Consider the following 27,483-nt stretch of genomic DNA (forward strand, 5'->3'; position numbering starts at 1 on the left):
ACGTTGGCAATGATTAATATGTGCTCATTCGCTTTTCAGACAAACGGGTACGTGCAGAGACTATGGACCTGTTTTCTATTTTTTTTAAAAATCTCCTTTCATGTCTGCAAATACATTCGTAAAAACTCAAAACAATTCGTCAATGACACTGTAGACTTAAAAAGAATAAAGTATAACGGGTGTCTGTTAGGGCATTGACCCATGTATGTACATTTAACTTTCTTTGCACCATATGTAGCCAACCGTGAGTGAGCGGGTCAGTGAGTGTACGTACATACGTATGTTGAACTTCTTTCGTACCGTACCTAGCCAACCATGCTAATCCTAGGTGTGGGGCCTCTTCTTCATAGCACATCAATTAATAAATGACACACGAATCTGACGGAAAATATTCTGCGAAAACAATGTTCGACCTCGTTCGACGTGAAACATTTTTTAAATCGGGCCCATGAAAAAAAACACGGATTTTAAAGAATGATTAACAGAAACTTTGCCAGTGGGATTTTTTATCTGCCAGTACCGTTCCAGAATAACAAACAATTTTTCCTCCCTACACCCCACCCCCCGCAAGTCCTTGGTTCCCGTTTGGACTTTGATAAGTGCCAGGGTTGGCACGATCTGCACAAATTCCAGCCTCCTCGCTGCTTAACGAGGTTGCAAGCATTCTGGCTTGGGTTTCGGGCGACACTGAGCAGACACCGCTGTGCCATCCACAACACGCACGCCCCGTCGATGCCGCTTGGCTTCACGCTCTCTCCCGCGCAGCCTCGTCTCGGCGCAGAGATGCCCCGTGCGAGGTTGACTGTCGTGGTTCTGAGCATTGTTGTGTGGGCTTCGCATCAGCAGCTCTGCGACGGTAAGTCGAATTACTTTTCACGCGTGTACATTTGTTTTTTGGGGGGGTTTTGCTTTGTTTTTAGGATGCTACCGCGGTGTTAATTGGTTGCCACGGCAGTCGAGAGGTTGCCGGTGCGGCAGTTGAAACAGAGGGGCGAGTTTTGTGAAATCTTCCTCTCCTGCCTGTGGGGTGCCATGGTGGCGAGATGTTAACTACCTCGCCTGGTGTACAGGAGGTCGTGGGTTCGATCCCGACCCTGACGCCTGCTGTATATTTGGAGTCTGCGTCTCTCTCTCATCATCATCACGGTGGTTATGAGATGTTAACTACCTCGCCTGGTATACAGGGGGTCGTGGGTTCGATCCCAACTCTGACGCCAGCTGTATATTTGGAGTCTGCGTCTCTCTCTCATCATCATCACGGTGGCTATGAGATGTTTACTACCTCGCCTGGTGTACAGGAGGTCGTGGAGTTTTTATGTCTCTCTGCCCGTGGTCGCGTGGATTTTTCTTCGGGTCCTCCGGTCTTTCCCTCCACATTTAAAAACATATGTTTAGAGTATATGGCTGATAAGCCACTTCCTTGAGCTATCATTCGTGGCCAGTTCGCTTCTAAAAAATAGCTATATAGCTCAGGGGACCTTGCTTGGTAAACTAAAACATGATTTAGTAGGAGTATGTTCACCCAGCGGCATAACTGGGTAAACCACGACTTGTCTATGATCGGCAGCGTTAGTTGTGGTGGAGCCAATTGTGGGTAATCGCACATCCTCCAAGATGTCTGGGTCAGCGTGGAAGAGAAGGTCAAATACACTCTGGAGGGGGCCCTCTCAATGTCCCTCTTGCGGAAGCCCTTCCGACGGCAGTGGCGTGAGCAAGCAATTTTATTTGTTTTTTTCTCTGTAACGTTTAAGTGTCACCAAAGTGCAGCTGCCATCTAGGCAGAAGCCCCTTGGAGATGAGACGCACATCTCAAAAGGCTGGCTTGGCTGGCGAAAAAAAAACAATTAAACTGCCACTTGCAGAGGATGCCAGGGCTCTGTTGGGAGGATAGGGTAAGCATTTTTGGAGCTTTGTAGTTCAACATAACAAGCGATTGCTCTAGATGCAATTGGAAAGACGAGTTTGCAATGGGTGGGACACGTGTAGGAGTAAAATTACTGAGACAGCCATTGGAGTGGTACCTCGATGTTGGTGACCAATGGGAAGACCCTAACCCAAGAAGGTGGCGGTGGTGAGATACTAAGATAGAATGTCAAGCGTCGACTTTGCAATAACTACGTGCCTCAGCAGAAGGAATCAAACGGATGACGAGGGCGTGCTGGCATCGATGGCACGGGTCGCGATGCGCTCTTGACGGCGGTGACACTGACGGCGATCGTTGACAAAGGTGACGCTGACAATGACGGCGGCCGTGATGGTCCTGACGACGACGACGACTGACCGCGTGCTTTCTTTCCACCCACAGCTCGGTTGCAGTGCACCAAACAAGGGGTGTCGATCCTGGGGGGAAACACCAGCATGCCCGACGAGCCGGCGGTGGGCAGCGTGCTCAAGTACAGGTGCCCGTACGCCATGCGGCCGTTTCCTGTCCACACGCGCGTCTGCCAGAAAAACGGGGACTGGTCGCCGCTCGTCAACGCCTACAACCAGAAAGCGAGGAGAGCATCGTGCCGCCGTAAATTCGCACGCACACAAATGCCCCCCCCCCCCTTTAGTGACCCGGAGGGGGTGGATGGGGGTGGAGGGGGGTCTTGTAGAAGGCTGAGCTCCCCCTCCCCCCACCTTGTAATTCATAACAAGTAAAGACTACTAATAGGGGTTTTCCCCTTTTTTTGGCAACAAAACGGATACCTTTTGAAAGGAATCATGTTTACATTAACCACAATACTTGCAGTCAAATGCAAACAAAAAACAATACTCTGATAATTTATGCATTGTCTTTGAAACTGATTGGTCCACACCAGAGACAGCTTTCATTGGAGCCTAGTCTCATATGGTGTTCGACCAGATGACGCCAAAAGGCGCACAGTTCCAAGACAACGCACTACCAGAGTAATGAGGGCTCGGGTGAGCAGCTACATCATGGGACCTCCTTTGCCAGTACCAAAATATACTAATAGGGGATTCCTTGCAAAAGGTATCAGTTTTGTTGCCAGAAAAAAAGGGGAAACCCCCTATTAGTATATTTTGGTACTGGCAAAGGAGGTCCCATGAATTAAAGACTATTTGCTACAATATTTTTTAAATATGTGTTGCGACGGGTTTTCTTCTAAGTTCGGAGGACATCCAAATCCAGCAGCTGCTCGTCACGAGGGAGCACGTGGGGTCAGTTCCCACGAGTGAGAACATTTTGAGTTGAAAAAAAAAGACCTTAACAATCTTCTACCTATTCTTTCGTTCTTTCGATAAAGTCACGTAGATAGAATACAAAATTATAATATATAAAATAGAAACCACGACGTTTAGATCGCAATACCCCCCCCCATCACCCCCCCCCCCCCTTTTCCTGATGACGACCGCTTGCGTTGCGTTCGAAACGTCGTGGTTTTTATTTTTTATTAATATTTTGTATTTTATCTACGTGACTTTTACCGAAAGAACCAAAGAATATGAATTCCTGCAGTAACGAAAGTTTTAAGTCAAAATGTAATCTACCTGCTCCTTATAAATATTTTTCAAACCACAACCCCCCCTCCTTCTCTACCCCCCCTTCCCCCCGCTCTCCCTCCCTACTCTGTCTTCACGTATAAATATTCGAACTAACCAACGTGGACGGGCCCGCTGCATTACCAGTGAATGTCCCTCTCTCTTTAAACAGCGAGGCAAGCTCCTCAGACCGTTAGCTCCTGACACGATGCGCTCTGGGCTACCAACGGGTCGTGCTAAAGAACACATTCCTGCGGAGGGAGCTGGTAGGAACGTTGGGTTGCTCAGTCAATGGCCAGGGTCAACGGCGGCGTGGTGTATTCCGCAAATATGCCCGACTGTGAGGACGGGCACAAGCCGGCGTGAGTAGGTTAAACGTTGAGTTTTATCAGGGCACCACGGGGTGACCAGCCCCTCCCCACCCAGCCCCACCCCCCGCCCAGTCCCACCCTCCCCACCCAGCCCCTCCCCACCCTCCCCACCCAGCCCCTCCCTGCACGACGGACGGACACAATAATCCCCTGTGGGCTGGTGTAACCAGGAGGTTCCTACCAGTAAAATCACTCTTGGGTGCTCTGCCCATTGAATGCACCCCAGATCTCCTGCCCCCCCCCCCTGCCCGCATCCCAGAGCTGGACCGGGTGGCGACACAAGACAAACAATCTACATCATGAGGCCTACTTTGTTAGTACCAAAATATAATCATAGGGTTTTTCCTCTTTTTCTGGCGACAAAACGGAAACCTTTTGCAAGGAATCATGTTTCCGTTAACCACAATACTTGCAGTCAGAATGCAAACAAAAAACAATACTTTGATAATTATTTATGCATTGTCCTTGAAACTGATTGGTCCACACCAGAGACAGCTTTCCTTAGAGCCTAGTCTCATACGGTGTTCGACCAGCTGTCTCTGCTGTGGACCAATCAGTTTCAAGGACAATGCATAAATGATCAGAGTGTTGTTTTTGTTTGCATTCTGACTGCAAGTATTTTGGTGGACGTAAACACGATTCCTTGCAAAATGTTTCAGTTTTGTCGCCAGAAAAAAGGGGGAAACCCCCCTATTATTTCAAACAATCTAGTTGATTATTTACTTTAGTTTGATACAATTAATCGACTGATTTTTCTCGGCTCAAGTTGCATGCCTAACTTACACATGGCCCAGCCAATCGGCCACTCATGCCAGCCACGTTCCTAACCCACCAATGTTATTTCCTTTTTCCCTTCCCTCCCCCGCCGACAGCGATGACATGCGTGGGGCCACTGGAGTTTGAGAACGGGGAGTATTACCCACGCAAGCACCCCTACAATGTGGGCGACACCGTCACCTTCTCGTGCTACAGCGGCTTCTTATTCTACGGGTCTGGTAACCGCACGTGCCAAGCCAATGGAAAGTGGAGCGGCACTGTTCCCGCCTGCGACGACGAGAGTACGTGTCCACCCACGTCTGTAAAATGCATCACAATTGTCGACCAGCTCGCCCGCTCACTTAGACTGGGCATGGCAACCGCGACGAACATTCACAGTGAAGCTCTTTGGAGCGTTTGATTATTATTTACGCCTCCTCGCTACACCTAAGTTTTCAACTAACTTTACGATGCTTAACAGTCTTAACTTCCTTATGGAATTGGAGCCAAGACAGGTCTTGGCTTAGGCCACGTATAGCATTGCTTAAGTCCTGAGCTCATGGTCACAGGATCTCGGGTGATGCCAACTCGGCTCTCTGACCTGTTGCAGACACATACCTGTCAACCCCTTATCAGTGTCTACCTTGCTACAGACCAATTCAGATATTATTGGTCAGCCCGTGCCCCTTATACATTTCAACGTTCATCCTACAAAGTCCCATCACAATGGAGAAACACAAAGACAAAACTAAATTGTGCCCGTATTGAAACGGCTGTTATGCCATATGGACTTGAAAACTCAATTTCCCTGTACAACACAGGTAAACAGTATGGGTTGACAGGTATGCGCACGCACGGTACGTTGAACTTCTTTCGCACCGCACGCATGGCCAACCGTTGCTAATCGGTGGTGCGTGCGGACCTTTTTGAGCCATCCAACGTTTTCTTTTATTTTTGGGGTGGGTGGATGGGGTCATACACAGGTTCATTTTGTCGAAACCCCGGCGTTCCGTTCGGAGGTCGCAAGATGGGAGTGGACTTCGACATTGAAGGAGTCGTCTCCTTCACCTGCAGCCCGGGGCTGGTGATGTCCGGGGACACCCGGCGCACCTGCCTGTCGACCGGGGAATGGACGGGGAAGGAATCGGATTGTGAAGGTGGGTTGTTGTGGACATCCCCGGTGTTACACCAGTACTCAATTACAAATCAGAACGTGTCTTTGGTAGAGTGTGGCCTCATTGTTGTTGTGGGCCTCCCCGGTGTTACACCAGTACTCAATTATAAATCAGAATGTGTCTTTGGTAGAGTGTGGCCTCATTGTTGTTGTGGGCCTCCCCGGTGTTACACCAGTACTCAATTACAAATCAGAACGTGTCTTTGGTAGAGTGTGACCTCATTGTTGTTGTGGATCCCCCGTGTTGCACCAGCACTCGATTACGAATCCGAATGTGTCTTTGGTAGAGTGTGACCTCATTGTTGTTGTGCCCCCTTCCACCCCATGTTACATCAGTACTGAATTACAAATCAGAATGTGTCTTTGGTAGAGTGTGACCTCATTGTTGTTGTGGGTCCCCCCCCCGTGTTGCACCAGTACTCGATTAGGAATCATAGTCTTTGGTAGAAGGTGTTGTGGGTCCCCCCGTGTTACACAAATACTCGATTACGAATCAAAATTTGTCTTTGATTGCGACCTAATTTTTACCTTCTTTGGAAGTCTGGGTTTTTTTTTTTATTCCGTGGCTGGTTCCTCTCGGTTATTGTTGAAACTTTACATTATAGATTCACAGTGGCTCCCTTGTGTGCTCCATCTATATATATACCATACGCAGTTTCATTGGACGAAATGTGAGGGATTTGCGAGACGCGATTTGTCCGTTTGGTTTTCCACGGCGGTTGCCCCTGGCAACGGGTAGCGACGCATTTGCTGCGGGGTGGACGCCATTTTTAATTCCCGTTAAAAATATGCGCACGCATTAACACGCGACTCTGAGGTAAATTCACTCTGACAGGTGAGTACTTTGTGCTATACAGTCCATAAATACTGCTATAGAGTCACCATGTACTGCTGTAATCATAGCAGGTACCACCACAGTATGCACTGCTGCAGTGAAAGCAGGTACCACCACAGTCAGTACGCACTGCAGTTACATTATTAACAGTAATTTTGAAATATTTTTAAAACCCAGCCTCAGCCGGGTGGGCAATTTAGGCGAGGCCGGAGGCTCTGCACGGTACTAGGCCTCGACACCCCACCACACTATAGGCCGTACATATTACTGCACAGCGGCCGAGGAGATCGTGGCTGGGGGGGGGCAGGGGTAGCAGCCCATCTGTGTATATATGTAAGGTTATTAAGAAATATATTTTTCACCCGGGCAACGCCGGGTACTTATGCTAGTATTCTTGGCAATTACAGTTGTCATGCTATACAGAGGACTGAAACCCCGATTAAACGTACGTTGAACTGAAACCGAACGACAGTCTTCGACACTATAATCCAGGATTTAGTAACCGTAAATCTATATTTAGGAGTCGGGGAGGCAGGAGACTGAAAGTCGGCCGCTAAACAATCTAGGAAAGCAGGCAGTCGATGTGGGCCTACATCACGACTAGCAGCGTGAAATAATGAGGCCAATCCACGAGTTCCCTCTGCCCATCTCGCCAGTGCATATCCACCCAGCCCCACCCTCCCCACCCAGCCCCACCCCACCCAGCCCCTCCCCACCCAGCCCCACCCCTCCACCCCCCACTCAGCCCCTCCCTTCCCCACCCAGCCTCTCCCCACCCAGCCCCTCCCCACCCTCCCCTCCCCACCCAGCCCCACCCTCCCCACCCAGCCCCTCCCCACCCTCCCCTCCCCACCCAGCCTCTCCCCACCCTCCCCACCCAGCCCCTCCCCACCCTCCCCTCCCGACCCAGCCCCACCCTCCCCACCCAGCCCCTCCCCACCCTCCCCTCCCCACCCAGCCCCACCCCTCCACCCCCCACCCAGCCCCTCCCCACCCAGCCCCTCCCCTCCCCACCCAACCCCTCCCTCCCCACCCAGCCCCTCCCCACCCTCCCCTCCCCACCCAGCCCCTCCCTCCCCACCCAGCCCCTCCCTCTGCACGACGGACACAATAATCCCCTGTGGGCTGGTGTAACCAGGAGGTTCCTACCAGTATGAGGGAATATCGTGTGCATGTCTCCTATGCTTTTATGATCGCAGTATCATTCAGCACAACTGTCAACCTCCTTCTCTCTACACCAGGGGTCAGGAACCTTTTTGACTGGGAGAGCCATAAAAGCCAAATATTTCTAAATATATTTCATTGAGAGCCATATAGTATTTTTAACGTATAATAAATTAAATATGTCTTACTTTTAATGCGACTTCTGGTCACGGGACCCGTGACCCGAGAAATTTTATCTTCAAAACAAATTTCTGTTTACTTTAAAATGGCACAGTATTATTAAGCAATATCACAAGTATTTTAAAATCAGTTCCAAACTGATTTTATTGTTTTATTATTATTTTTTTCAACTCAAAATTGTCTGGGAGCCATATGCCGTCACCGGAAGAGCCATATATGGCTCGCGAGCCATAGGTTCCCGACCGCTGCTCTACACGAAGGACTAAGACCATCACTGCTGGGCGCTGATTATCCGACAGCAGCCCCGGCCGTCTGGAATACCACTGGACATTTTTAGATTTAAAGCTTTCGTGACTGCATAAATTCATATTCTTGGTTCTTTCAGTAAAGTCACGTAGAAGGGAAATAATGAAATAATAAAAATAAAACATAATAAGATCAAATTCTCACGACGTTTCGGCCACAACGCAAGCAGCCTTCCTCAGGTGAAGAACAGGGCTGTCGGAAAGACAGCGTCCTAATGAACACTGCTAAGCTTGGCAGCGTCTTTTGAAGCTGAGTCGGAGGAGGAGAGCGCCTTGACAGAGTCTACACCTTTTAAGAAACACTTAAAGGCCCCACCTCTCGCGCCTGGCATGACACTGAGCAGACATACCTCATGATCATTGTCATTGTTTGTCAAATGTTGTGCACGTTACAAATTGCTTTATTATTATATCTTACGCCACTAATTATTATTTGATCTTTGTATCCTCACAGATATTTACAGCTATGACAATCCAGAAGATGTGTCCTTTGCACTCAGCAAAGTCACTTTGTCAATGGGTGTTGAGCAATCAGGTACTGTGTTGCAAGCAACACACGAAATATTACTCTTACTTTGTGTTTTAAATGTACGTTTATAGATTTGTGTGTGCGTGTTTGTCCAACAGTATGGGAAGCGGTGGTGCAGTGGTTAGCGCTCTGCACTACGAACCCGGTGACCCGAGTTCGATTCCCACTCACGGCCAACATCAGTGACGATTTTTATGAACCGGTTCTGGTCCTCTCTTTAGTCGACTCAGCCTCAAATGAGTACCTGGTGCAGTGTGTAAACATCGCCACTCGGGAGACAAAGGCGGTCGGGCGTGGTGCCGGCTACCCACCCCCTTGTGTACCGTGCCAGCCTTCATAAGTCCTCACTAACAGCCCTTGTCCCAAACGTGTGTGAAGACTATCAGGGTTGTCTTTGTCTTACAGCGTGGGGAGTGGCAGTCCAGGTGTCAAGCACAGGTGCCATGAAGTCGCTCACGACCACCTGAGTTCGATTCCCGCTCATGGCCACCAACATCAGCGGCGAATATCTGAACTGGTCCTGGACGTCCCCAAGAGAGGGGATATAATAAAAATTAAACCCTGAGTTTAGCAATACGTAGCCTAATTGCCCTTAATATCACTGGACTTTTGCAGCTGTTTTAGACTAATTTCAGGTTGCTTATTCCAAATCTGATCTCAGATTTGCTCTATCACATCTCATTTTTATGCTATCAGCATACCCCATTTTCATTGATTTTACCCGAAATTAACTCTGTCACTTATGATTGCAAGTTGTTGCGAGTCAGGGTCTGCTTTAGTGTTAAAATATGGTGCTGTATTTTTTTAGGATAGTGTGTTTATAATATCATTTTATGTAGATATCCACATTTATTTAATATTTTTCTTCTGCAGTTTTTATTGAAAATGCAATATTTGATATCTCAAAAACTTGATGTGATAGACAAAAACTGATGCCATATTTGGAATCAGCACCCCAAAATTACGTTGGAATACCTTATGCCAGAAAAAGTGTGTCGACCAGTGTATTACATATCCTGCATTTACATTGACAAATTGTGCCGTTTAATATATTGGGATTTGTACGTGTGTGTGTGTGTTTAAGAATCAATGGCACGATCCATCAATTTGACGAGCTTGTACGACACGCACATCTACCTGGTCATTGATGCCTCCTACAGCGTTGGCAAGGAAGACTTTGACACGGGCTTGAATTTTGTCAAAGATCTCATCAACAGGGTAACGCACCGCACACAACTCACCCCCAATTACGGTGCATGGACACAATGGGTCTGCATCTTTTGATTCACACCCCAGCGATTTGAGTATATTATTTGTCACGATTGCGGGTCGTGATTCAATGCAGTACATTCATTATCGTTTTCCGCTGGTCCCGGTAAGCGTGCGAACGTAAGGCCAACGTTCGGCATGTGGTTTTGAACCGTTGGAACCAGCGTCGGCCCAACATTCCATGCTTGCCGACGTGATGCGTGGAGATTCGCAAGTTGCAGTAGGGCTCTCATGAACCATTTACGCACAACATTTATGTTAGAGGAGCTGCCACGGTGTTCTAGCGGTCAACACACCAGATTTGCACCACAGAGGCGGCCAGTTCAATGCGATGGCCACGGGCGGCAATTCAAACAATAAGGACAAGTTTCTTAAATTCCCCTGCCTTTGTCCGCCCAGCAGTATATATGGGTACGACACGGTTAATTGATCGGAAGGTCACGTGTTCGTCAATCGACAGGGGTAAGGTGTGCTTATGTCCATCTCTTGCCAACGCATCTGGTCAGTGTGGAAGAGTAGACCAAATACTCGCTCGAGTGGAGGCCTTTTTGACGGCGGTGGCATGAGCCAGCAGTTGCAGGTCCGCGCCTTTACCTTTCATATACTTTAAGGATGGGTTGCGATTTTCATTTCTTAGGATACCAGATTTTTGGATTTCTAGGGCCAATTTAGTACTGTATGTATTCTATTTTCAGATTTAAATGTGTTACATTGAAACAACATTAATTGTGTATTGCACTAAATATAATTGTTCATTTAAATGATTTAATCCAAATTTATTTTTAACCATAAAGTTCAATCAGTAACGCACTCATTTGACCTTCATTAATTTTATATGTTTCAATAGCTAGCAACCCACACATCCTTTGGATGTGAAATCCCTTGAAATCCCCAGGTCCCTCCCAGCCAGCCAGCCAGTAAAACAATGAATCTTATACAGAGCCCTGTCTCTCTCCACCTTTCTCGTGCCTTCTCTGTACCGAGTATCCTAATTTATCTCAATTCCTCACTTTGTCTCTGTTTCTATCTGTTTCTCTATTCCTCTCCTCCCTCCACTGTATCGCACCCACACCCCCCCCCCCCATCTCTCTCTGTTTCTCTCTCTCTCTCTCTGACGTCTCACTCTTCTCCTCCCAGCTCTCCTTTTCTCATCTCGATTTCCCTAATCCTCTCAACCACTGCTAGTTGCTTTCCCTCACTGTCCTCTTTCCGTTTTGCTCTATCTCTTATTTCTCTGTTCCATGCCTTTTCACTCACCCCCCTCCCTCCGCTCTCCACCTCTTCCTATCTCCCTCCTTCGCATCATTCCTATATAGCTCTGCCTTATCTCCCTTAGCGAGGAACATCTTTCTGCGTTTTTGCATCCCTGTAGGAAATTTTATTTTTTATTGAAGGTGTAATTTTGGAGAGTTGTACAACCGGCCAAGGCTTGTTGCACACTTTTCAGACTTGCTTCTCATTTTCTTAGGTCTTTTCGGTAAAGTCACGTAGGTAAAAAATAAATAATAAAAAGAAATAAAATAATAAATAATATTTCTTCTTATATAAATAATATAAGAAATAATATTTCTTCTTATTTCTTATATTATTATATTACTTTTATTATTTATTTTTATTACTTATTTTTATACCTACGTGACTTTACCGAAAAGACCTACTAGTATGAATCCTTGCAGTCACGAAAGCTTCAAATCTAGAATTGTTTCTCATTTCACACACGTGTTATTTAGCATCGTCGATTCTCCGCGCACACAGATTTGAAGCGTCTATCACGAGTGTAAGAATCGATTTTACCCAATTGATCATCGCAAGACATAGAAGATGTGCGTCTTCACGCCGTGCGTGCGTGCGTGGCGCGGGTTTCATTGGTGGCGAACTGTTTAATCCTGACTCGTGAATGTCTCCGTCAAAATTCCTTAGATCGGAATGTACGTCAGGAATATAAGGTACAGCATCGTGATGTATGCCACGAATCCATCCTTAAAGCTTTCGGTGCGTGACAGTTGGTCCAATGACCCCAACGCTGTGATCAAGATTTTGGATGATCTGGATTATTACGGTAAGTGTACATTTTGGCAAGCACTGCGTCACATTCATGATTGTGGTCGGAACATCCAGAGGTCACCAGTTCAATCGGCCGGCGAGGCAGTCAAAATAACGGGGATGCGTTTCCTGAATCTCCTCTGCCTCTGTCCACCTTGTCACCTTGTGCCGTGAGGTCGACTGCGACCTCAGCTGAAGCCAGCACTTTCTGGCTCTCTCTCAACCAGTTGTAACCTCCTGCTTCTAATCAAGAAAGTCCCGCTTTGTAAACAAATACTGCTGGTTCATAATGTAGGTTTTTGGGTCAGATCGCGTTATTTATAAATGTGTCGTAACCCTCCACCACCCGACACGGCCAAACAGTAAAAAATGTGTCACGTTTTTCAAAGGACAAATTAATTGACTTCTTTAGCCCACCGGTGTGCTGAAGAGAGAATCAACAGCATTTTAAAATTTGAGTACAACGTTTCGCTGATAACTACAATCAGCTTCATCGGGCAAGAATGGTGAAGCTCTCCTGTTGCTCCAGCAAAATGTTTTCTTGCTGTGGTTTTCCCACCTGATGATGATGATTGCTTGTGTTGCAATCGAAACGTCGTGATTTAATTTTGTATTTTACTTTATACCTACGTGACTTTACCGAAAGAACCAGAGAGTATGTTAAGGCTATACGGGGGATCTTTGTCTTATGGTGTAGTAATGTTGTGCCGGAGGACAAGCGGACTGAGAAACGAATGAACGAACACACATTTTGAGAGAGGAAAAAACGGATTTCTTAAAATGTTTTCCTTTGATAATTGGTTTGTTACCCTTCTATCTGGCAACACAACTGACACCTTTTTTTACAAGGAGTCATGTTTGCATAGACCACAATACCTGCAGTCATAATGAAAACAAAAAACATAACTCTGATAATGTATGCACTGTCCTTGAAGTTGATTGGTCCACACCCGAGACAGCTTTCTTTAGAGCCTAGTCTCATATGGTGTTGGACCAGATGACGCCAAAAGGCGTCATCAAAATAAAAAAAGGTGTCAGTTTTGCTGCCAGATAGAAGGGTAAAAAAACGATTATCATATTTTTTACTGGCAAATGAGGTTCCAATGATGTTTTCCTTTGTTTTGTTTTTCATCTCCCGTATACAATGATACAGAATTCGACGATACTCCGGGTACAAATACAGCCATGGCTTTGAAGATGGTGCTGGATACAATGGCTTTATATAAAGTGGCTAATCAGAATACGTTTAAGGATATCAGACAAGCCATTATACTTCTCACAGATGGTGAGCCGCCGTTCACACGTGCACATCTTTGGCTCAGAAGCAACAGCAACTTTTCATGCGCAAGGCTCCAAATCACTGAACCGAACATCTCGCAAACAAAGTCGTGCCCGCGTTGCAAATCTCCCGATGCAGAAGTTCAAACTTTTTTTTGTCCGCGATATATGCAACTGTTGTTCGTCCCAGTTTTATCCTGATTGTGCTTTTTTTGGCATCATGTCATCGTGGGACATAGAATTCAATCAGATCTCTGAAGAGCTAGCGTGGCCCGTTGTGTTATAAACCAGCCCACCAAAAGCGGATAACATAGCAGGAGGCAGCACTTTTCCACTCGCTCTGCATGTGATGAGAATATTGTTCGTTGCTTGACAGTCAAACTGATATTTTCATTCTCAGAGCTGCCGTTTAGGAAATTAAGTGCAAGACAAAATGTAATGTGCGTGCAATGATGACTGAACCGACACAATCAACTCTGTACACTTTTAAACTAGTACTGGTAGGAACATCCTGGTTACACCAGCCCACAGGGGATTATTGTGTTCGTCCGTCCGTCGTGCATCCAAAAATTTGAGGAGTGGGGCCGGGTGGAGAGGGGAGGGTAGGGAGGGGCTGGGTGGGGAGGGTGGGGCTGGGTGGGGGGTGGGGCTGGGTGGGGAGGGGCTGGTCACCCCGTGGTGCCCTTATAAAACTCACAGTTGGCCATATTTGCGGAATACACCACGCCGCCGTTGACCCTGGCCATTGACCGAGCAACCCAAGGTTCCTACACCAGCTCCCTCCGCAGGAATGTGTAACTGCCACGTGGCGTGCAGTTTACTCCGCATCCGTTTCGTGTTTGTAGTTTCAAACTATTGTGAACATGCAGAGTCATTACGGGGTGGCGGGTGGCACAGTGGTAACACTCACGCCTCGTAGCAAAACAGGTCCTTGGTCTGATTGTTTTTGTCTGTGCTCTTAGCAGAGTTTTCCATTGTCCTTCCCCTGTTCTGCAATGATCTCCTACAGCTTCTCTGTTTTCCTCGCATAGATTGAAATAACCGCTATGTAACTAGTACTGGACATCTCAATGTTGAAAACTAACTTGCACCCCCCCATGTAAAAACGTGTCGAGGACCTTCCTGAAGAAATAGTTTTGAGATTCAGCAAGGCTCTCCTGGGTATATAAGTACAATAATGCTAAATATGAAAAAAGTGGTTTCTGATTGTGTCTCCCCCCCCCTCCCCCACCTTTCCCCTCCCCTTCTCATTTATTTCGTGTTTGAAGGAAGATCCAATGTTGGACCTCCACCGGGCAAATTCCTGATGGACAACATTGACCTGGACATCCCTAAAGAACACATGGGTAGTTGGAGCACAACCTGCAAGAAGCAGAACAATTATAATACTCCTGGGTTTTCATTATTATTACTGAACAACATAGGATGGCATTTCCGTCTATAAAGAGACGTTTAATAATTCTGTAACCTATTGTCAATTTCGATTTCAGTAAGAGTTACACACCCATTAGGGTTTGGTACTCGAATGTAAGGCTGATCTTGTCAGAGTAATATTTAGTACAAATCATAGCTAAGTAGAAAAAAAGGCTAAATTGCGTATTTAAACCTTGCATTTCCTTTGGCCATTTCAAATTAATACTGATCAAATTAATCCAACAAGACTCAATACCAACCAATCCTATAATGTAAAAAAAAATGTGGATACGTACCTCTAAGCGAACAATCAGGTGGTGCTGGAACACAGTACAGGGCCCAAACGTAGACAAACACCTACCCCCCAAAACACACAATAAGTAATATTTAAAAATACTTTTTTTTAAACACGCTTTAATGAAATGTACCGTACGAGTAATGGAAGTGGCCCCGAGGCTTGCCACAAGGTAAGGGGCCGTGGTGATTTATAGCCAACATCATTTAAGCATGGACAATCAGACCCAAGCCGAAACATAAGATATACAAAAGATTGCTTAAAATAAAAAATATATTATTTTAATGATAGAATATAGTATTGTCATCAGTATGACATACGTATACCAAGTTTGCAGTCGATACGACATTGGGAAGTGGGTTAAAATTGAGTTACAAGATTTGAGGATACGACAACAGACAGAGTTCAGGATACAACACACAGAGTGTGAGTTAAATAAAAGCGTGCAATAATAAAAACACCCCCATCACCTCGGGAGAAACAACGCATACGTTATACTGGTAGGAACCTCCTGGTTACACCAGCCCACAGGGGATTATTGTGTCCGTCCGTCCGTCGTGCAGGGAGGGGCTGGGTGGGAAGGGAGGGACTGGGTGGCGACGGCAGGGTGGAGAGGGGCTGGGTGGGGAGGGGAGGGGCTGGGTTTGGAGGGTGGGGAGGGGCTGGGTGGGGAGGGTGGGGCTGGGTGGGGGTGGGAGGGGTGTGGCTGGGTGGGAAGGGGCTGGTCACCCCGTGGTGCCCTTATAAAACTCAACGTTTAACCTACTCACGCCGGCTTGTGCCCGCCCTCACAGTCGGGCATATTTGCGGAATACACCACGCCGCCGTTGACGCTGGCCATTGACCGAGCTACCCAACGTTCCTACCAGCTCCCTCCGCAGGAATGTGTTCTTGCGGAACTTCAACCCGCCCATTCGATTCATTCGAGCAGGTCGCCTTTCTCGAGTGACTCTTCTGCATGTGTGTATCTTTTTTTGCGTTTGTCCAGACGTTTATGTCTTTGGCATGGGAGACGTCTACAAGGACGAGATCGAAACAATTGCGTCGCAGAAACCCAACGAGCAACATTCCTTCATTCTCAGGGATTACGATGATCTGAACGAAGTTTTTGAAAAAATGCTGCACGCAGGTGATGCTTTCTTTGTTTCAATATCGCGCAGTCGAATCGACGCACGGGTTAATATTTCCCAAATCGTTGCAATCGGGCGAGTTTCATTGTAACGGGGATATCAAAGTGCGTGGGCTGTGAGAAACATTGAAAAACAGGCTGCTTCAAAAACATGTTAACACTTACATGGGACTATCGTTTTTTATGGAAAAATAACGGATAATACGCTGTAGCATGGTAACAAATGTATGTTAATAGCTTCAACGAGTCTCCACTTGTTCGCCGTCATTGTCAGCGCGTGCCTGGAATCCTCTCCAGGTGGTCTCCAGAGCCGGGAGGCGCACTTCTTGCGGTATTGTTGCAACTTCTCAGAAGTGTTAACATTTTTTTGAAGCAACCCCTGCGTCGCTCTTAATGTTTCTCCATGTGGAGAGAGATCGGTACGGGAGAGGGATCCGTGTTGAGTTTGCTAAGTGGGTAAAGGAATCAGCTTGGGCTTGTGAAGTCTTTCATTCAAGAAGTGGGGGGGGGGGATAAATGTTATGGAATTCTTCCAAAGATTTGGCCAATCGGGGGTGAGCCTTGCTGCAGGTGGCTCCTGACAACTCCGACAGGGCTGAGGCTCCATTGGAACCTCATTTGCCAGTAGCAAAATATGATAATAGTTTTTTTACCCTTTTATCTGGCAACACATTTTTTGCTATTTTGCTACTGGCAAATGAGGTTCCAATGGTGTAAATGCTTAACCCGAGCTCTCATACTCTGCTGGTGCATTGTCTTTGAGTTGTGTGCCTTTTGGCGTCATCTGGTCCAACACCATGTGAGACTAGGCTCTAAGGAAAGCTGTCTCGGGTGTAGACCAATCAATTTCAAAGACAGTGCATACATTATCAGAGTTATGTTTTTTGTTTGCATTCCGACTGCAGGTATTGTGGTCAATGCAAACACGACTCCTTGTTAAAAAAAAGGTGTCAGTTTTGTTGCTAGATAAAAGGGTAAAAAAACAATTATCAGGGGTGAGGCTATCAGGCACGAGCCAATCGGGTGGCAGTGGAGGTTGGGCGAGATGTTAACTACCTCGCCTGGTATACAGGAGGTCGTGGGTTCGATCCCGATCCTGACGCTCGTACACTTGGAGTTTGCGTGGTCGTGCGTTCACACCGATGGCAGAACTCCGCCTGCTTAAGATTGGCAGTGGCCTCTCCTGCCTCGCAGGGGTTTGTCAGCCTGAAGTTCTGCTCGTGCGTTGGAGATATGACATAAGTATACCAAGTTTGCAGTCGATACCACATTGGGAAGTGGGTTAAAATTGAGTTACAAGATTTGAGGATACAACAACAACAACGACGACAACAACAACTGACAGAGTGAGTGAAATGAAAGCGTGTGGTGTTCCTTGTTGCCTGCGCTGCAGATGAGAAGCTGTTTACGCAGTGCGGTACATCAGGCACCTTCAGGATACCGCGTGCTCGGATCGCAGGAGGCGATCCCACTAAAATCGAGCTGTGGCCATGGCAAGCGCAGATTAGTATGAGGGTACGTGTGCACCTTTCCAAACGCGTTTGTGGAGTGTCACTGTTGCGCAAACGGGTTGCTGCGGTGATCCAGGCGTGGACCTCTCTATGGAGGTACCTCTCTGTGGAGGTACCTCTGTGGAGGTACACGTCTGTCAGTGTTGTTGTTGTTTTTAAAATTCCTGACTGAAAAGCTACTTTTTTTTAGATACTTTTTTATTAAAAGCTTTTTCTCCAAAGTAGTTTTATTCCTGCTCTGGTTAGTGTTTCGCAACCCGGTTATTTCTTATTTTACTTTTCTCATTTCGTCCACGGCACCTTTAGGCATCGTGAAAGGCACCTTACGAGTGAAAATTATGGTGAACGTAGGTGGTGTATAAAGTGTAATGAATGCATAAAATACTCTTTGGTTCTTTCGGTAAGGTCGCGTAGAAATAAAATAAATTAATTTAGGCGCCTGATGACGTCCGCTTGTGTTGCGATGGAAACATCGTGAGTTTTCGTTTTTTATTAATTTTTTTTTATTTTATCATTTTTATAATGTTTCTATTATTCTTTTCTATCTACGTGACTTTACCGAAAGAACCAACGAATTTTACTTAACTTTTCTTTTCAGGTGCACATCTCAAATGATCACGTAAAACCAGCATTTTGCGGTGGCTCCATCATTGCCGAGCAGTGGATCCTCACCGCTGCCCATTGCTTCGACGAATTCGCCATCACTGACGACGAATGGTGGAGGGGATCGATTGACGTTGTGATAGGTACTGCCAAAGCAAAGCCTTCATCACATGATTACCGTGGCTTTCGGGTGGCAACACGGCCTATTGTTGCAGGGGCATTGCAGTTCTAGCCTAGCGGTCACCCTTGTAAATGTTTTTGTAATGTTTAGTTTGTTGTCCTTCCACCTGCACCTCCGCTTTTAGCACGGTTGGCTACGCACGGTGCCAAAGACGTTAAACATACGTAGGATATAGTAATAGGTTTTTACCCTTTCAACTGGTACAAAACTGACACCTTTATACAAGGCATCATGTTTGCAATAACCACAACACAAGCAGTCAAAATGCAAACAAAAAGAAACAACTCTGATAATGATAATGATATGCGCTGTCCTTGCAAACGTGATCCCTTGTATAAAGGTGTCAGTTTTTGTACCAGTTGAAAGGGTAAAAACCTATTACTATATTTTGCCACTGGTAAAGGAGGTCTCATAGTGTAAATGCTTACCCCGAGCTCTCAATACTCTGATAGTGCGCTGTTTTTGAGTTGTACGCCTTTTGGCGTCATCTGGTCCAACACCAATGGAGACTAGGCTCTAAGAAAAGCTGTCTCGGGTGTGGACCAATCAACTTCAAGGACAGTGCATATCTTTATCATCGTCAGAGTTGTTTCTTTTTGTTTGCATTTTGACTGCTTGTGTTGTGGTTATTGCAAACGTGACCCCTTGTATAGAGGTGTCAGTTTTGTACCAGTTGAAAGGGTAAAAACCTATTACTATATTTTGCCACTAGTAAAGGAGGTCTCATAGTGTATACGTAGGATACTGCAGACGTGTTGAACATAGACACACGCCATCTGCTTCAAAGTGGACGTTAAAGATACGGTTTTGCTATTTCGAAAAAGAGGAGGTGTCATGGTGCAATTGTGCGAACACATTTTGTGTCGCACTGCGGGCCCAACTTGGAAAGTGCAGCAGGGATTGGCGTCGTTGATACGATATCGCAAGACATTGTGTTGCTGAGCCATGTAAGCACTATAAGTTGAACTCCTTATCCTAATTGTCATAAGTTAATGTGCACATGAATTAACGCATACATGTTTCTTGCTTTTAGGATCAAGTAACAAACTGGGAGGAGATAAAATTTCTCCAAAACAAATTATCATCCACGAAGGCTACAACAGGAACCCAGACGCTCATGTACAAATCGAAAATTTGGATAACGACATCGCCCTTATTAAACTTAGCAAGCGTCTAACATTTGGATATACATATCGGTAAGCAGTTCGTCATTAAAAACAGATATTGCTTGTCTTCTTCGAAGCCAGAAATCTCATTCTTGCATAGGGTCGGCTGCTCAGATATTACATTACCCACGTGGTTCAGCTCGTTGCCTGTACAAATGTATTGTATACATTTGCTAACGTTGGGTGTTCCAATGTTCAATTCTCACTATACTCCATGATACATCGTTTTTTTCGTATCAAAGTTAAATGCGAGGACATTCATTTGAATGAACATTTTATACGTTACGTACCAGTTACATGGGTCACACATGTCCACACATACGAAGGTATGTATTGTATGTATTGTCATTTTAATCAGCGTTCTCTCCATAACATAGAACGTGTTCAGCAGGCGTGTGAAGTGTGTAATAACGTTTTACTTGCGGATCATGCAAATTATAATTTTGTGTTAACTAGATAAAGAGACCACACTGCAACAGGGTTACCCAGAATGCAATGTGTCCGCAACATTTTTGAATGTTTTACTTTTAATACAAATGAGTTTGTTGTAACACATGCGTGACCATTGAAGGGTTTGTCTGCTACTCTCTCTCTCTCTACGAATAGGTAACTAATCACATTCCAAATTAAAACTATTCGTCACAATGTTTGTACATGTTAATTCTCATCAGACCGCACGAGAAACAGTGCAGTATCTAACTGTTATCCACTATCTGTACCGAGGCCGTAATTATCCCCACCAATATTCAAATATGCTCAAAATGCCCGCCCCCCCCAATATATTGCTACAACAACATTTTTTGAAGCACCCTGTATATACCCCCTCCCCTCCTCCCCTCTCTAATACCACCTCATCAGTTGCACACAGTGGCGCGTGTTCGTCATGTCGTAGCGTACGTTGGAGCACCCGCGTTTGGGCCTTCTCCTACGTCGCGGGCTGCCCCGTCATCATCAGTGTTGGTCAAGGTGGTGACCGGCACCAGAGGCGTAGCTAGGGGGGGGGGGGCAGGGGGGTACATGTGTCCCCGGGCGCCAAGGTAAAGGGGCGCCAAAATGAGGCTTACAACGTCACATTATAACTTATTGCGGCGGGCGCGGCAGCCTGAAACGACTGCACAAATCTACACCTCAACCTAAAAGTTTATATATCCCGCCACACACAGCCTACATGTCATGTAATTACATTTTGGTATGTGATTAAACGGGGGGGGGGGGACGCCAATTTTATAGTTCGTCCCCGGGCGCAAAATATCTTAGCTACGCCACTGACCGGCACCCCTGTGATGTACGAAGAGCCCAAACGACGGCTAATCCCATCGTGTTCCCCAACAACGGCATTCCGAGGTTTTTTCGTGTGTCGCAACGGACTTCTGTTCTTCTAAATGCGCTTTCATTTTCACACAGGCCAATTTGCTTGCCATGTACAAAGGAAACGAATGCGATCCTGGATCTCAATTCGGCAAACAAGGATTGGACAACGCTCTGCAACATACATGGTACGTCTTGCCATGAACAATGATTACCCATTAACACTCCGACGTTCATTTTTTAAGTTCATTTAAGTTCATGTATTAGGTGTAGCCCTGTGAGCCATTCGGCTCTTGAATCGGGTGCAACCGCAACAAACAAAAAGCAAAAACATGAACAAAAAACATCTTAAAGTGAATATGTGACTAAGTGCAAACAGAAAATCCAAGAAAAGACAGCAAAATATTGCAGAAGAAAATCACCGTACACCAACGCTGTGTGCAAAAATGCCAGTAGGATGCAAGTCAAACAACCAACAACAACCACAAGACAACTTAGATTAAGGCCATCCGTCTAACTCTGTACTACAACAAATAAACATGGCTATACCAATACACTTTTCGAAATCACCAAAATAAAGCCATGAAAGCAATGAAACAGTGATCATAGGAACTGTGACGGATGTGTTCCTGGTTTGCGCCGAGCGCTGTTCAACACAACGTTCCAGACGTTTTGCTGCACGCGCTAAGGAAGGTTTTTTAGGAGTTGAATGGAGCAGCTCCCATTGTACCTCGATTGTCTAAAGCTGCCGGGTGCTGGAGGTGTTTGTCGTAATGGTCAGCCGATGATATTAGCTTCGTCGAACAGCAGACGGCTGGCCTGCATTAAACAGCAGACGGCTAGCAACTTTTTAGAATCGAGATAGAATGAGAACCGCTTTTAGTTTGTTGGGGAACCACACTGGCGAGATGCAATCTCATTCATCTGGTATGCAGGAGGTCGTCGGTTCGATCCCGACCCTGACACCTGTATATTTGGCATTTTCACATTCTCCCCGTGGTCATGTCGATTTATCTCCGCGTCGTCTTGTTTTTTCACCTCCGCATTTTGAAACATCATCATTAGTTCCATATGCAGATCGCCCGTCGGTGTCCACTGCACATTTCATTATCCGTTTCAACTTTCCTCTCGTCTTGTGCCAATATTCTCAAGTAGTGACCACATCTTTCTAACACCAATCTCTGATGATGTCGTCAAGTCATCCTCTCTTAGGTATTCCTCTCTTTCCGGTTCCTTCCATTTTTGCAAGCAATTTTTGTTATTTTCCTGTTCATTCTACGTGTTCAAATAATGCCAGTTTCCGTCTCACCACTTCCTGCATCAGGTCGACTTCTAAAGTGCCGGATTATCGTAGTAGCAAAAGTAGCGACACATGTAGTAGCTACGGGCCACGCACTTTCAAGGGCCCCGCGCTAAATGCTTTCAAGCTATCAATTCCGATTCAGTGATTCTGCACTTGCTCTATTACTATAGTACTATAACGCCTTCAACTTTATGAACGACTGGGTGTTTAAGGTTAGCGCACTAGCTTAATCCGACACGGCTTCGATGTGCAACATTTTTCTTCGACGTTGATCACTCTTTTGGGTCCATCTGAGATGCAGCATCCTTCTGTAGCAATAGATTTCGAGTGCCAATATCTTATCTCTGTCAGTATATTTTTAACGTCCAAGTCTCACAGGCATACAAAGCTGTACTGAACACTAATGTGAATGTTCAGTTTGGTCTTGTAGCTGTTTTACTTGCTTCTCCTAGATGTTTACATGTTTTTTTTATTTCAGGAAAAAACCTCATCGATGTCAAAAAAAATACATCACTTACAGTCACAGGATTTGGCCTTCTGGAGGGTGATAAAAAACACGCCCAGCAGCTTCAGCAAGCTACCGTGCAATATGCGGTGAGTGACAGCCATGCGGTCAACCGCCAGGTGGCATGTGTCGGGGTCAAATGTGGGTAGTCCTCAGAGGTCGCAACCGGGTACCTGATACCCGTACTCTACCCGATACCCGGCTACCCGTACCCGGCCGTGTACGGGTACGGGTAGGCCGTGAGTCACTGGTGAGTAACCGTTTGTCACTCATTTCGGGTAGGGTACGGGTACGGGTAGGGAACGGGTACCCGTACGGGTACCCATTCGCGACCCTGGTGCGGCCGGGTACGGGTACAGGTAAGGAATCAAAACCCGTTTGCGACCTCTGGTAGTCCTACCTCTTCCGAGATGTCTGGCCGGCGTGGAAGAGCAAAGCCACATTCCCCAGTCGAAATGTGAGAAATCGTCCACAGGGACTCCTCTACTTAAGAACGAGTTAGGTTCCAGAGGTCTGTTCGTAAGTCGAATTGTCCGTAAGTCAAATTTACCCCTGTCGATTCCAAACACGGGGAATGGCTTTAAACGTTGTATCATCTCATGCAGTTGTAGATGCCGCTACCACCATCTATTGCGTGGCGGTTGAACTTACGACTCTCGGTCCAAACAGGCAACTGGACATATGGGCAGGTTTGTTCGTATCTCTACAAGTTCGTAAGTCGAAAATTCATAAGTAGAGGAGTCTCTGTAATTATAATGGAGTGCAAATTGTTGCATTCCTACTGAGTGTCACGTGTACTTTGTTTTCCAGAAAAAGGAAGTTTGCCTGAAAGACATAATGGCCAGATTTAACGTCACCGAAGAGAAAGCAGAGAAACATATCACAGAGAACATGCTGTGTGCATGGAACGCAACAGCAGACACATGCCGAGGTATGCATTTGGCTGCGTTAAAGCCAGCAGAGCTTACGTTAAAATAAGTATAACCCGTAAAAACAAAGTTTTTCACTCTAAATCCTTTATATGCGTGGCGGCTAGAGTCCTCTCGTCCTCTGGCTTGAGATGGCTGCCACCTATGGGTCAGATGATTGTCTGCAGTATTAAACAATTGGTAATTAAATATTTAATTTGTTTTTCCTAAACAGTGTCAAATTTTGGAAAAAAAATGTCACGAACATTAATTGTCTCGCACAACGAGTCTGTGTGCAAAATGTCAGCTCGATTGGATCACGGGAAGTGGGTTAAAAAGCGACCGAAAGGTTTGCACGGTCGTAAGCAAGCAAGCAAGCACGCAAGCACGCAAGCACGCAAGCAAGCAAGCAAGCGAACTTAATATAAAGGATTTAAAAAAAAAACTTTCATACATTTTACTATGTTTTTTCTCGACATTACTTGAACTAGATTTTTGCTGTAAGTCCATCAGCCCATGTGGCTTACCAGAGCAATATTATTCAGCAGTATTTGTTTAGGCAAGCAAAGCCTAAGATTCATTATATTTAGTCTTCACATAGAGCTACGTTTTAGGTACTCTGAAGTCCGCACTGAAATATTCGTTTTGACCGCCATGCAAAGAACATTCCTCTTCATCATCCCAAAGGTCGCACTCTTTACACACAAAGTGCTTGCCACAAATGAACCACAATACCTTGCCGATCTCACCAAGGAGCAGAAACCATCACGCGAACTCCCGTCATCCTCGCAGTGGCTTTGGGCTAACCATTGAACGTCAGTCGCCGTATCGAACGCTTTCAGATGCTCTTGTGCGGACATCTGAAACACTCTTCCTTCCGATATTAGGAAGCCACTGGAGCGATGTACTTTTAAATCATCATCTAGTTTAAACACTTATTTCTATAGAACTGCTTTGTGTTTAATTTGTGGTCCTTCCCCCGCACCTCCGCTTAGCACGATTGGCTACGTACGGTGCGAAAGAAGTTCAACATACATACCCAAGAATCGGAGGCAAAAAAAAAATCACTGAAATAGATATCTGAATTCGTTGTTGCGACATCTTCTACCACAGATCATTCCCCAAAAGCACGATGCATCACTCTTCGCGATGTCTCAGCAGACGTGTGTCTAGCAGCATGACACCAACAGGACACCATTGGAACCTCATTTGCCAGTAAAAAATATGACAATTGGTTTTTTACCCTTCTATCTGGCAACAAAAGACACCTTTTTTTACAAAGAGTCATGTTTGCATAGACCACAATACCTGCAGTCATAATGCAAACAAAAAACATAACTCTGATAATGTATGCACTGTCCTTGAAGTTGATTGGTCCACACCCGAGACAGCTTTCCTTAGAGCCTAGTCTCACATGGGTTGGACCAGATGACGCCAGATGTTGAGTTATGGGTGAGACTAGGCTCTAAGGAAAGCTGTCTCGGGTGTGGACCAATCAACTTCACGGACAGTGCATACATTAGAGTTATGTTTTTTGTTTGCATTATGACTGCAGGTATTGTGGTCTATACAAACATGACTCCTTGTAAAAAAAGGTGTCGGTTTTGTTGCCAGATAGAAGGGTAAAAAAACAATTACCAACAGCACAGTTGCCATGAAATGGGGGAGGAAAAAGACAACAGCATGAAATATAAATCCCTCAATTTCCCCCCTCCACTCCGTTGTGTGCAGGTGATTCCGGAGGACCTCTTGTTTTGCAAAAAAACAGAAGATGGATTCAGGTGATTTCAAAACACACCTGGGCATTGCCGGATTGTCTTAGGGGGCGTCCTCTGCTTTACAATGAAAATTAAGAGATCCGGTGATATATAGAAAAAAAACAGCAGGTCACGTGGTGCCTGCGTCATGATCCAAATTTGCCAAATTAGAAAAAAATGTACTTTCAAGTTACTTAATTGGATTAACCAGTAGCAACATCACAACATGACCTCCGCTCGTGGCAGACTCAATTCCCACTTGCAGGCCAGTGTTGTGGTCGCCGCTTGCCACGTGGGGGCAGCTGCCAGCAGAACGGCAGGGGGAGCGGAACCCCATGGTAAAAATGATCCCTTAAAGATGTTGAGTTATGGGTGCAATAGAAATTCAAGTACTAATATATTAGCCCTCTTCTTTAGTATTTAACCTGGGTGTTACGGTGCAACTCAATATGCATTTGGAAAAGAGAAGTTTCAGTTTTTTTATTGCAATGACATCACCTCGATTTGCTATCAAGGCGAACTGCTGGAAATATTTTAAAACGTTTTTTTTTAAAGGACACCAAACTGAAAACCACATTTGTACTGTTACAGTAGTGAATTCAGGAGGCCTATTGGATATGGACGGGAGATTAAATATTACTTTGGTATTCTTTTTAAAACAAAGTCGAGGAGCAAACGCACTCCACCGGCATAGAACGTTATGGGGTGTCCGCGAAATGTCTTAAAGAAGGTTGTGTTTACATACGTTTTTTTGGGTTAGATCGCAAATAAATGTGCCATTAAACCCGCGACCACCCGACACAGCCAATTAGTAAAGTTTGTCACCTAAACAAAACATGCCAATTCATTACCACTACAGCACACCGGTGTGTTGGAGAGTAAACACACAATATTTCACCAGTAATTACAACTAGCATCATCAGGTGAAAGCCACATTTGGCTCAAATTTGATAGCCACAAATCTTTCTAAATTGGCAATGTCGGGGTGGTGGCAGGTTTAACGACACATTTATATTTACGGGATCAAACCTAAAAATAAACCTCTACCGGATATTCCGATTTAAAGCTTTCGTGACTGCAGGGATTCATCTTCTTGGTTCTTTCGGTAAAGTCACGTAGAATGGAAATAATAAAATAATACAAATAAAACATAATTAAATCATTCTCACGACGTTTCGGCCACAACGCAAGCAGCCGTCCTCAGGTGGAGAACAGGTCTGTCGAGAAGACAGAGTCTGAATGACTCGACAGACCTGTTCTCCACCTGAGGACGGCTGCTTGCGTTGTGGCCGAAACGTCGTGAGAATAATTTTATTATTTTTCGATTTAAAGCTTTCGTGACTGCAGGGATTCATCTTCTTGGTTCTTTCGGTAAAGTCACGTAGAAGGGAAGTAATAAAATAATAAAAACAAAACGTAATAAAATAATATAATTCTCACGACGTTTCGGCCACAACGCAAGCAGCCGTCTTCAGGTGAAGAAATGTTTTATTTTTATTATTTTATTATTTCCATTCTACGTGACTTTACCGAAAGAACCAAGAAGACGGCTAATATTGTTCGCGAAAGCGTGTTAAAACCGAGGATGTGTTCGTTCCACAACAGGTTGGCATCGTGGCTGGGGGAGTGGCACAGCATTGTGGGAAGAACATCAAGAGCAGCTTTTACACGAACGTGGCAAAGATGATGCCGTGGGTGAAGAGACAGATTCCCGATCTAAATTTTGGTGACGTTTGAGATTTGCTTCAATGTTAATTGTTCGCGTTGAGATGTCCCGCGCATTACTCTGCTTCTAAAACTTTAATATACAACCGTGCATTTGTAGGACATCAGATGTCTGGGGTTGGTTAGAGTTCGTAAGATTAGAAGAGTCAGGCCCAGTCAATAACGCCACTGAAATGCACCATTCCCTCGTTATTCGCGAGGGATATATCTTGCAGATGACGACAATGGCTTACGAAAGCCTAACTTTTTAATGCGTTACCTTAAATAAATACGTAAATAGGCTCTCTCA

At 45.6% G+C, this 27,483-nt stretch overlaps 1 protein-coding gene across 1 annotated transcript; it reads left to right on the top strand.

Moving 5' to 3' along the window:
- The first annotated feature begins 601 nt into the window (after nucleotides 1-601).
- Nucleotides 602-27,483, top strand: LOC133351216 (complement factor B-like). The gene is made up of 18 exons (XM_061566292.1): nucleotides 602-856; nucleotides 2,306-2,515; nucleotides 4,730-4,915; nucleotides 5,597-5,770; nucleotides 8,726-8,806; nucleotides 9,885-10,018; nucleotides 11,990-12,128; nucleotides 13,266-13,397; nucleotides 14,659-14,736; nucleotides 16,087-16,227; nucleotides 17,621-17,742; nucleotides 18,337-18,484; nucleotides 19,556-19,718; nucleotides 21,093-21,184; nucleotides 22,778-22,893; nucleotides 23,615-23,735; nucleotides 25,444-25,493; nucleotides 27,075-27,483. Exons 1-18 carry the CDS (start codon nucleotides 733-735, stop codon nucleotides 27,204-27,206), a joined length of 2,343 nt encoding a protein of 780 aa, XP_061422276.1. The 5' UTR covers nucleotides 602-732; the 3' UTR covers nucleotides 27,207-27,483.

Source organism: Lethenteron reissneri, chromosome 36 (genome assembly GCF_015708825.2).
Source record: "Lethenteron reissneri isolate LAM-NWPU_2019-01 chromosome 36, ASM1570882v1, whole genome shotgun sequence".
Classification (NCBI taxonomy): Eukaryota; Metazoa; Chordata; class Hyperoartia; order Petromyzontiformes; family Petromyzontidae; genus Lethenteron; species Lethenteron reissneri.